Source organism: Filicampus tigris, chromosome 7 (genome assembly GCF_054856515.1).
Source record: "Filicampus tigris isolate MCC_2025a chromosome 7, RoL_Ftig_1.0, whole genome shotgun sequence".
NCBI lineage: Eukaryota > Metazoa > Chordata > Actinopteri > Syngnathiformes > Syngnathidae > Filicampus > Filicampus tigris.
In genome coordinates this window covers 5,999,251-6,011,759 of record NC_141223.1, presented here as the reverse complement: position 1 = coordinate 6,011,759, position 12,509 = coordinate 5,999,251, and the positions used below count along the sequence as shown (strand labels likewise).

Below are 12,509 nucleotides of genomic sequence, written 5' to 3'. Positions count from 1 at the left end.
TTACAATATCCCCACGCTCCCAAATACTTTACACGCACAATTTTACATCTTCAAATGACCTGCCCTTATTTTATTCCTCTCTCTGTCATGCTCAAATTTAGCCTGTGGGGGGAGCTGTATCCAAAGTTAACCATGTGACTGTGTAATTCCCCTGCAGACAAAAGGGCACGTAAAGTAGACAACTTCATGGGAAGCACCACAGAGGCCTTATTGTGGAGGAGTGAAAAGGGATCGTGGATGCTGTCAATTGAGCACATTCACCCAAGAACAGTAGACATGTATACCTGTTGCGATGTACAAAAGACATGCACTGACTTACTGTTAAATAAACCAACATGAAACTGTGTGAACTTTGTTCTACCAATTAGAGTAAGGCTTCTGCGGTTACTTCACTACATCCAGTCAGTGCACAATACAGTATCAGTCTCCTCTTATCAAAAATAGAGGGGGGTGGTTGCGTGGGGGGCTTTTCCTCCCTATCCCCGAGGGGGCTATGACAGCCCCTATCCCCTAGTCCCGCCCACTCCCTCTTGCCCTATCTCAGGCATTAACATGCACAAAAACAACAAGTCACGGAAATCCAAAGGCCAAAAATAGGGAATCCACAAACAGTTTTGGGAAACAACACAGACTGATGCGAGGGTGACTTGCTTAATGGGCACACGTTTAGTCAACGATGAAGAGTTGGTGAGCACCCCCAAAAAAAATCGACTGTGGAATCGCCAACATGTGAGTTTTAACACCAGCGGAGCAACCTGCGTTTTTCAGACTTTGGTAAAAGTTGTTGCCTTTAGGCTGCGAGGTGCAAATGGCTTTTAATTAAAAAAGGATGCATCGTGCGGTGTGACATAACAAAGACAACTATGAACAATGGCAGAGAGACACAAGAGGAGTGCACCGGTGTACCGCAGCGTCTCTTTTAAGAACTCGGGCTCGTGGGGCGCCAACAAAAGTGAGGAGCTACTAGACAAAAGTAAGTATTTGGATGCAGCCGGTGGCTCTCTTCCTCTGGAGCCCAGCGGGGCAGAGCGGCGTCATGTCAGTGCGTCAAGAAAAGTTTCCAAAATCTCTGCCACCACAACCGCCGCGACCGCAGAGCCAAAGAAAGCCTCCTCCGCCCCTCTCTCCTCCATTTCTCCCTCCATCCGCCAGCTCACCGAGAAATTCAGCAAGAGCAGCAGCAACAGTGGTAGAAGTGGGGGAGGAGGAGGCTCCGAGAGGACCCACAACGCCTGTCCGGGAGACGTTGCAGCAGTGCCGCGTGAGAGCAGCACACTTCCCCGCGTCAGAGCCTCCAGGAGGAGCAGCTCTCTGTCTCGACTGTCCTTGCACCAGGACGGCGGTGCAGCAATCTTGTCGGACAACAAATCTTTTTTGGACAAAGTGCACAAGTTTAACTCCAGCACGGACTCTGTATCTGGGTCGGACTCAGAGAGAAGTAAAAGTCGGACTTGTGCATTGTTAACAAACGACAACACTGGTAAGAGAAAATCTTGTTGCGCATCTGATCCCCAAAATACTTGTATTATCAATGATGAAGAGGACGTCACGATTAGTGGACCCTGTAAAGCTCATAAAACTTACCTATCCACACATTGCAGTGAATTTATTTCCCTGCATTCTGATAAATGGCCTAGTGTGACAAAAATTCGACGACTTTTTGATGAGAGACAAAAGCAAGGCCACACTTCTGAACATTTAAAACAGGCCGGTAAATGTGACACAGGCCAGCTAAGCAAATCCGAGCATTCCCCTCTTTTAGATAAAAGCAGCAAACTCTCATCTTGCACTTCAACTAATGAAGGCAGAAGTTCATGTTCGTCTGAGGCTAGCTTAGTTGAAGGACAAAGCCAAAACAGCACTGCTGTCAAACAGACACGTTGTGACACTATGGACTTGCATTCCAAAATCTATGAGCAGCAGTATACGCTTGATGAGGAGGCACACTTAAAAATTTCAGGTTATTGTTATGACAAGATTTCTGGTAGTCAAAAAAATCAGAACAGTAGCATTCGTAGCTGTTCTCAGGGTGGCGTCGATCAAAAAAGTAGCTCATCTCCATTCAGATGTCACAGCCCCAGCTCAGAGGCAAAGGCTTCCCCTAAAACTCCCACACTGAGCGAGTTGACCCCTGACCCCCACAGTGACCTTCAGACCTCTGCTACTACTTCTCGGAGCAGTTTGGTGAGCCAGGACGCCTCCTTCTACGCCTCCTTTCTTCAGGAGCCGATAGTGAGGGAGAGAAAGGTTAGTCAGGGGGTCGGGCTGGCGAGGGATAGTTTACATTCCTCACATAGCTCCTCTACAGCTCCCTCCTCTCCCCCCTTACTCCCCCTCCGTGCTCCAGCTCCAGATAAAGCCATTACCACCTCCTCGACTGTAGCTCCCTCCTCAGCCCCGGCCAGAGTAGACTCTCTGCGTAGTTCCCGCTGGAGGTTTAGCTCTGGAGACGAAGAGGAGGAGCATTGCAGGAGAAAAAAAGGAGTTGCAGGCTGGAGTGGCCCCTCTCATCCTTTTGTTGTTGTCAGTGGAGAAGAGAGGAGCGTCATAGAGCGAGGTGACAGTTATTTGTCACGCAGTAAAAATGGCCGGTGGAGTGCGAAGGGCATTGGCAGGTCTTCGGGCAGTGAGGAAGAGAGTCCTGGTTCTTTAGGACCATCCAGTAGGGAGGCTGTGCGTCGGCGCTCTCTGAGAAAGAAGAAGCGGTTCTGCGGTGGTGCTTTAGTGACAGGCCGTGATGATGATAACGATAATGATGGCGAATCAGACGACAGCGACAGTGAGCCCTCTGTGACCATGGAGCATTTGGATAGGCCCCGCCATGCGACCACGGGAGGAGAGCTCGTGCCAAGAGTCTTACGGACCCAATCTGCAAGAGAACCCACTTTTCATAGTAACAGAGCCAGGGTGCAGCAGCAATGGGAGCGCATCTCTTCACCTGTGGCATCCTCAACACTTCCTGGTGTGTCTCGAGTATCAAAGGTCAACATACCCTCTTTTGGCTCCCGTTATAGCAGCCGATATTCCAGCACTGAGACACTGAAGGTGGATGAGCAACCTGGCTGCACCAACCGCAGAGCAAACACGTTTTTGAACACTGGTGGAGACAACACTGCCAGAAATGCTTCCTCGTCAATGCTGAGTAAAACATACTATGGGAATTTTACCATGTACCGTTCCCCTAGCTTTGGACACGGGGATAATTTCCCTCGTACCCAAGTGCGGACTCGCCCCAAGGTTGTTTCCACAGTCACTTCCCCTTCTGAGGTCCTTGCTAGAGAAGGAAGATTAACTGAGGCTGTGAGATTACAGCAGACAACAGGAGGGGATAGGGTGGATTTAAAAAACGGAATATCAAAGTCCAACCCTGATATCACAACAGAAACAATGACACTGCTAAATTTCCTGAAATCAGACTTGTCAGAATTGAAGGTGCGGAAAACAAGTGAAGAAGAAAAATGCGGATTGGGCCTGCAGAGTCATAGTGGGTCCTTGTTGCCCGCTGGTCGTCGCTTGTCCCTAAAAGACCTGACGGCTACTCTTCGGCGTGCAAAGTCCTTCACGTATTCTGGTAAATCCCCGACAGCTGTGCGTCGTTGCCTGGCAGGTGGTACTACCAAAAGAAGCACTTCCGAGCAACAGCTTGACCTGAATAGAGAGAAGACTGGAGGCAGGGTCCCTCTGTCGGACAGGGAAGTCGAAAGCGATGGAGGTGACTTCAGGATTGGAAGAGGACAGAGGTTGTTGGATTATGGGTATGAGGACGATAATGAGGAAGTGATGCCAACACCATTGCAAGAAAGATATGTGCAGGAAGCCAGACAGGTCATTCAGGATATCTGCCAGATGAGCACCAGAGAAGATGATGATATTGATTTGAAAAGTGTGAATAACTTTGAAGATGAATGTTTTGGAATTAAAAAAACAGACGAAGAAAGGAGAAAAGGAATGAGTACAGAAGGTGAGGCAGAAACAGACCATGGGGCTGAGTTTAAGACCACAACGGGAAGAGATAAACATGAGAGGGAGAGAGAGAATGGGGAGAGGGAGAAGAGAGAGAGGGATGGACAAAGTATGCAGCTGGAGAAGCTAAACAGTAAGGGTACAGACTACCCGGAGAAGGTGCAGAGACAGAACAGAGAGACGGCAAGGGCGTTACTGAAGGGGGACTCGGAAGAAAGCGTGTGCTATGACCGCTCTGTGGATGAACTCTCAGGCCACGAGTCGAGTTTAACAGATGAAGGGATTGTAACAGAGCCAGAGATTGGCCCCAGTGACCCCTCCGAGAGAGCTTTCTTAGGGTTAGGAGGGGTTAATTTGGGGTCATACATTGCTAGGGATGTATTAGGGCAGCCTGTCACCATATGGAAACAATCAGCGCTCCATGAAGAGAAAGGGCTTAAGAAGGAAAAAGAGGAAATGATGGAGAACAACACTGGCTGTACGAATCGTCTGAATGAAGTCAGCATACCTCCCTCCTTGTCTCACCCCTTCTGTCTGGAAGAGAGTGACTGCATTATCACGGACTCCGTTGCTGGGCTCAACTGTGTCGACATTACCAATGATGCAACCAACAACATCAACGCTGTTCTGCAGGCATCGACTGGTACTCTAGGAGGCCTCGACGCACCTGCAACCCCCAGTGCTGTCCGTCGAAGACGCAAGTTCTCCCCTCCAGGTAACATTAATGCAGCCTCAGAGGTTAGTAACAGTGCCACAGACTCAACAACAGCAGCTGATGCAAATGGGGAGTCAACAGTCTATCGCTCCCTCAGTGATCCTATGCCTCAAAGACGCTCTTCTGTGGCAGAGGAAGACAATTTTTCCTCTGTTGACAGCAACCTTTTAGGATCTCTTGCTCTCAAAGGCGGAGGGCCACCAGACGCCCCTTCTATACCCACCTTATCAGAATACAAGGGAAGTGTAGCCAGTGACTTGTCTGTATACAGTGATGGCGGACTTTGGGAAGAGGTAGTTGGAGACTACAGTGGAGTAATCAGGAGCATTGTAGCTGAGCCAGGAGCTATGGACAGACTGATGACTGACGATCATGGCAATGGCAAAGCTCCCAAGAAGAAATCGTTTAGTGACCCCAGTCGACGTAGTGACGCATCTTTGCTTTCCCATAATGACTCTCAGTTTAAAGGTCATTCCACCAACACTGGACCAATCAATGAGCTGGATCAGACAGGCGCGATCCCACCTTCCAGCAGTGAGCCAATCCTGAACAAGCATGAAGAAAAAACGTGGGAGGTAGAGAGGAAGCCCCAGGAAGACATAACAACACAGTCACATGATTGTCACCACAGAAGTAGCAATATTGACGTCAAGAAAGATCATTCCCAGTCTGGCAATCTAGTCTACGAGGACAATGTTATAGAGCAAGATGGACAAAAGAAACCAGAGGAGACAAGGAGGTTTAATTTTGATCTCAAGCTTGCTGAAGCTTTATCTCCGAGGATAGTTCGCCGATCCCCTAGAAAGCGCCCAAACAGGCTGGCTCAGTTTTTTTCTCAAGAAGACCCATTCGAGCCCCCAGAACTAGATGAGCAAGATGGTCACCGTGATGCATCTGAGCTCACACCTCCTCTTCCCTCATCCAGACCAAAGACGAGACCTAAACATGTAAGACATGCCAGTGAACCTGCAACTTTCATACCCATCTCACCACCTCCACGACCTCAGCCTCTCAAGGAAGGGAGCAGTCTTTCAGAACAACCTACTGGAGGTTCTACAGCCCTGAGTAAGAACCCAGTGGACAAGGTTCCATCTCTGGAGGATGTGACCCAGAAATGTATTCTTGACATCAGCACTCCTGAGAGGGACTCAGACGGTCCAGGGCCTCTCCCTAGAAATAGGGATGGAGCTGAAGGTTCCGTGTCTTCATCCGAGGGGCCCAGCGAGATCTTCGCCAGTCAAGCTACAGGAGCTGTACCACAGAAGGGTTTGGACCACACACCATCTCCCCCAGCCGTCCAGAGGACCAAGCCTAGAGTGGTAAGTCCACATTTACATTGTTGTTGTTGCAGTATACCTTTGTTGAGAACAGTCCGTAATATTATCTGTAACAGTTGATGCTTTCTTATGCTTACATCTGAAGCGTGTGTGTGTGTGCTTTTAGCAAGTTGTGCCGTCATGAATTACTTGAATTACATGTCGTATGGTTAATGTAAGAGTGCATTTGCAAGACTACATTAGAGAAACCATTACGGTCTGAGATGTGTTCAACAAACATCAGAGGATGTTATTGGTCTGGTAAAACAAATGTCAGAATGATGGCATTAGGGAGTGGGCCAAGCCAGCCAAGTGCTTGTGTCTGTTCGTCTTTGTTTGTTCCATCCAATGTGGATTATAGCCAGCCAAAGAGAGAGACGACACAAGCAGCTAGTTCCGCTTAGAGAAGATTTATTTGTGATGTTCAGTGTTGACTAAATGCTTGTATCATATTATAGCAAGGTGCAAAGCTGCCCGGTCAAACTACCAACTTGGGCATAATATGGATGCCATTAGAAAAATGAACAGGATTTCTCTTGTGATGTAAGTTACACAATATTATCTCACAATGTTATCTTGTGATAACATGGGATCATGAGATGTATTTTTAAGGAATGATGACTGTATAGAGAAAATTAAAACCACAAAGGTGTTACAGTCGCATACACTTTATGATTAAAAACATTCAGTTAATTCCATTACGTCATTTAAAACATGGTACCGTTCTACATTTCATTCAATATTCTTTCCTTTGTGGTCGCCTCACTTGGCGCGAGGTACGCTATCTAATGAGACCCAATAGAAGTGCATTATCAAAACCTGTGCCATGTTTTCATGTGAAACTCTCTGAGAATGTATCACTATGTTTATTGTTACTGTTGCTCTGCAGTGGCGTAGAAAGGACTGTATTGTGAGGTGGTTTGATTACCTTATTAAGTTACATGATTAAAGAGTGCGTCAGAATTTTAGAAAGACGCTCAGTTCTGTATTGATACAAAGTACAACCACAATCATCCGGTCACCACATTGTCAGTGGCAATCAAAACATTAGTGTCTTTATAAATACAATTCTTGTATTGGCTTTGGACTGGATTTTGACTTTGTATTTGTTGGGGGAAAAAAAGAGGTCCTCACTTGCCGACTGTTTTCCTTGGTTACTATCCTCATGCGCTGTTGTTGCCGTAGTGACAGAAGCAGTAGCTGGTGAGTGACCTCGGTCCGCAGGAAATGGTTTTAGGAAAATAGGAAGTTGTTGTGGTTACAGAAGTGTTTGATGATGTCCAATACTACAGGCTGGCGTGAGCATGAGCACTACTTTGTGTTTGGATTTCTCTGTGTGCATATTGTTAATCTGGAATATATCAGTGCGTTCTTCCCAACATGCTGTTTACAGTACTCCTCTGCTACTCTTTTGCAGCGTGTGTTTGCGTGCATATGCATTTGTGTGTGAGGGGAGAAATTTGGACTGAATTTAACAATAACTTTGGCAAGTCAAGAAGAGTACAGACAATACACAGTGTGTGAAAGAAGAAAAACATTCAAGGGAGAATTGTTGATTATGTTGAATGGAACTTTGTTCTTCTCATTCTCTAAGATGCTTTCTTTTTGCTTGTATTTACACCTCTTCTCATCTCTTTTGGTGCTTTATTCCTGAGCAAATGATTTTAGTTCTGTTTTTTCATTAAATCCTGATATCCTTACTTCATTGATTAGGTTCTAAAGATTCCACCTTTCCTCCCCCCTCTCTCACTGTTTTTGGAACATAGCAGCGGAGTGAGATCATTTGTCTTGGTGTAAGCAAACCAAGCCAAAATATCAGGTAGGGAGATTGGGGGTGGGGGGTTCAGCGGAAATTTTGCTCTATAAAAGAATGGAGACTAGAACTGACAGAGTGCTGAAGAATGAAACCATGAACGAGGGAGGGGGTGAGGCAATGAAGCGTGATTGTACACATCTCCACTGAACCACAGCAACGGGGTCTGGTCAAATGGAATATCCTAATGACCACTGTGACAGACGGGAGGTTTAATGCAAAAAGTACCGTGTACTGCTACCCTAAAACTATGAATGAACATTTGATAAAGTTTCCTTGATTGACTGTGGAGGAAATTAATAATCAACAGGGGTGGGCATTTTACTAAATTTAGCTGGGCCGTCATTCGCCATCCGTCAGCGGCCAGGGTACCCGTACGTCATTCGTCAGTCCATCAGTTTTCGTGACGAACTGAATTGTAATCGTCAATCTGTCAGTCTGTCATTTAAGTCTGTCAGTTTGTCCATCAGAAGTCCGTCAGTCGGTCCGTCAAAAAACATCAGAAAAACGGATGTCCGTCAGTGACGGATTAAAATACATTTCATTAAAAAAAAAAGACAATTTATTAGCAGAGGTGGGAATTCTGTTGATTACATTAGTGACGATTACAATGATGAATGAAAACCCACCTCTGTCATTCGTCGGCCCATCTATTTTAAAAGGTGTCCCGTCATTCGTCATCTGATTGTTGATTAATCATGTCTTTTTTTGTAACATATGTTTTCTCTGTGTTTGTAGGTTTTGGTTGTATGATATCAATCAGCATATTTGACAACAACAAAACTTGTATGTGTGTGTCATTGTCTATAGAAGAAAATGTTGTTATAAAATATTCTAGTGGTGATTCCCCCTTGCCAGAAGTCTGCGTTCTACTGTGTCGGGTATTTGTTCGCCGAATGCCCACATTTTTCTTAGTTCAATTGGTCCAACTTTGTCAAAGTTGTCATTAAAAGGAAATGATATATCATCATAAATGGAGAGGAGGGATGGTGGTGTTGTGTTTCCCTTAAATAGTGAAAAATGCCTGGCAGTCTTTCCAGTCACATTGGAATGAGGGCATCTTAGACATGTGTTCATTCATTCCAACCACAGTTTCTAATATGGGGCAAGTATGACATTATGCTGGTTGTGGTCCTAATAAAAGTGAGCTCATGAGGAGAAGGATCAGATCCCCACATCCATGTCATCCTTTTGGACGAGCGCTAAAGGTAGTGTGTTCATTTCATTGGATTCAGGATGGACTTTCTGTTTTATCAGACCACCCAGCATGAAACGAATACCTCCCATCTTGGCTGATATTTTTCTCCCCCCCCCCCCCCCCCACGTGTAGCCATGGTGAAAAGGGGCAAGTGTTTTACCAGCATTGATCAACTTCATTGGTCTGTAGGATTGCGTCATAGCTGCTATTTTAAGTGCTATTTTAAGATACAGTAGGTATCTTAAGTTGGCTGGCAACCAGTCCATGGTGTTTCCCGCCTCTCACCCGTGACCCTAACAGGGACAAGTGCTACGGAACACGGTATCTAATGGATGGTATCTGGCTAGTGTTTGTGTGTCTTCCTACTAAGAGGGTCCACTTTCAGGCTTGCGTTCTCCCTCGTAGATTTGTGTATAAATCTTTAAACTCTTGAGGATGTACAGTACGAGTATACACATTCTTATCACAAAGAATGCGTGTTAAATGGAGAATTGGAGGGTTGCCATGTCTTTGCAATTGGGCAATGGTATTTTGAAACCAAGAAGGCTACATACCGGGATAGCTACAGCACCCACTTACTGTCTGATGTGCTCTTATTAAATTCCAGTGTCTGGAATCTGATCTGACAGAAATGTTATCAGTCATACAGACAACCACTTAATTGTCAGGTACGATTCATTGGGCTTAATCATAACTGTCCCATACGACAGTGAAATTGTCACTAGTTTTACTTACTAGGCTGTTTGAAAGGGTAAACTCGAAAGACTGATGCCGACTTTCCCACCAAGCCAGCAGTGACAGGAAGAAGGATACGGTACCATTTTTTTTTTATAATGAAGATCATCTCTGTGTAGTAATTTGTATTGTCTTATGGAACTGTGAGAGGATTTCTCTAGATTTCTGAGCTGCGATATGTTTTTTTTTTTTCAGGATTATGCATCTTTTATCTGAAGGAATGCAAAATTATCCAGTGTATTCCCGCTATACCCATGTATCATACATATTGATTTTTGCTGTTCAGTCCCAACTCTGTGTTAAATATAAAACAAAAGCATAACCCATTAGAAGGATAAACATCGAAATTAACTGTTGTACGGTGTTTCCTATGGAGCTGTTGAGGGAGTTTTTTTTACCTGCTGTTTCTTGGGGTAAATTTGTTTATTTTGAATAGGGTTACAAAGTATTAGGATGATTGTAAATTCTTTGAAAAAAAAAAAGAATTACTGGTCCTTGGCTTTTCATCAGCAGACATCAGATCATTCTTTAGTTAGTGTAGTTATCTATATTCCAACCACCTAGTGACCTGACTTTTTTCCTGATTTAAAAAAAAAAAATAAAATAAATAAGGCAGCCGATGTGTCGGGAACAAACGCATCTCCTTTGTTAGCGGCTAGCAAGCTAAGATAAGCTAATAAAGACCGAGAAGCTTCAACGAGCAACTCAGACTACTTTAAACCGATCACGAAGATATATTAATAATGTGTGACTTCAATTAAGTATTGAAGGACGCACAGTGTCGAGGTTTGAGTACGTTTAGGACAAATTATTTTGCAAAGCGCCTGTTGTTGTAGAAGGGGAGAAGGCGCCTGGAAAAAAGTACCTTTTTGATGCATTTTCATCAAACTCCACGATATATGTTTTGAACTCTGCAGGGTTATAGCTCTATGAGAACCTTATTGAACAAAATGGTAGCTGCAAGATATCAGTTGCAATGATAATAATAATTTTAAAAAAGTGATTCATACACCCTGTCATCTGCAAACGTTAGGTCCATGTTTGAGGTTTGGTTAGTGTCATAAAAGGTCATGAGTATTTCTGGAAAAAAAAAAACATGCAAAGCCAACTGCCATGTAGCATCTGCAAACAAATCTGGCATTTCTCTCAAAGCGAGGCAAAACGTCTGTGGGAAAGGAGCTCTGGAGGCCTTTTGGTTGGTGACAGTTATAATATTCTTTCATGAACTTTCCCTTCTAAGGACTGCCCCTTCTAAGAATTTTGGCTTTTTACTAAAGTCTTGCCAGCGTAAAGTCAGGGAAGTTCAGCCCTTTGAGCATTTGAATAATATTGGCAAGCCCTCATCATGTGTCCGTCGCAGTATCTTTCCCCTGGCCAGTCTTGCGCTAACTGGCTCAGTGTGTGGATCCACCCTGTGTAATTACAAAGCACTTTGCTTACGTAAGGAAAGTCTCCTCTGAAACAGCACTTTCCAGCTCTCGAGCTGCTATCTCAGCTCTTTTGTGAGCACATACTGTATTTTAGCGTACAGAACATACTTCAAGGTGTGTTTGTGTGAATTAAATGGATTCCAGTTTCACCCGGCACTTATATTAATGGGCCGACGGGGCACAGTAAAACCTATGTCTGTTGCGTTGTGTTTGTAAAATGTGCTGTTAAAAGATACATGAATGTAATTTAGGAAGATCATTTTTGTCGCATCGAACTTCCACTTCAAGTCCACATTACACATTCTAGTTAGATGATCTTATGATAATGTAATGTACAATACTGTGCAAAGTCTTTTTTTTTTAAGAGGAAACTAAGCCAAACACATCTTTTTCAAGAATATGCTCCCAGTAGTTGGACCACGGCATTCTGATTAATATTGCCTTTGTGGAATATGAGTTAAACAGCAAACTCCACCCCTTTTTAGCTATCTCGGGGGGCTTTTGTCACTTCTGTCGAGTGAAAATGACTTCACAACTGCTCAGAGCTCAGATAACGACCAATCACGGCTGAGTTCCAGAAAGCAGGTCAGCCGTGATTGGTCGTTACCTGAACCCTCAGCAGTTGCGATGTCATTTTCAGTTGACAGAAATGTCAAAATGGCCGCCCCATGAGATGGCTAAAAATTGATGGATTAACTCTTATTCCACAAATGCAATATTCATCAGAATGCCTTGTTTCAACTAGTGGGCTTGCGTGGAACATATTCTTGAAAAAAAAAAATGTTTGGGTTGAATTCCCCTTTAAATGGAGTTCTGACATGAAAGGTACAGTTTAGGAATCTACACAAAATACAAAAGACTTTCCACAAACCTTTGTTGATGGATGATGCAAGACACAAGGAAGAACACGTTACATTTTGGGGAGGATCTGGATGAGGGCTGAGATCCAGGAAAAGTCTTTTCACTGTTCGTCAGTATGGTATTGTCGGGACCGTTCTTCCTCGAGAACCTGTTCATCTTATTCCCATGAACCATTAAATGCAGTACCTAAGCTACACTCGATAAAGTGATTTATTTATTTATTTACTGCAACACGATTCAAATTCACTTTTCCCTGTGACGATTTACATCACAATAGCAGACCGATGGGAGAGGACGACAAGAGCCATTGATAGAGAAAGTAGTATCTTTGTCGTGTGAGTTCATATGCGGTATTCATGCTAATATTATGTAAACGGATTGCGTTGACTGCGTCACTAAGTCATTCACACAATAGTACAACTGTAGCATCATTGGACAGCGGTTAGCCCCATGGGTCCACACACACGCTGACACACTC

The 12,509-nt window shown here is 44.4% G+C and overlaps 1 protein-coding gene across 1 annotated transcript in view; it reads left to right on the top strand.

The window, feature by feature from the left end:
- Nucleotides 1-596: 596 nt before the first annotated feature.
- arhgef17 (Rho guanine nucleotide exchange factor (GEF) 17) overlaps nt 597-12,509 on the top strand; it is a 51,378-nt gene continuing 39,465 nt past the window's right edge. The window contains exon 1 of the mRNA XM_086036275.1: nt 597-5,997. Within this exon, the coding sequence (XP_085892401.1) occupies nt 871-5,997 (5,127 nt within the window). The 5' untranslated portion in view covers nt 597-870. The remainder of the gene's footprint in view (nt 5,998-12,509) is intronic.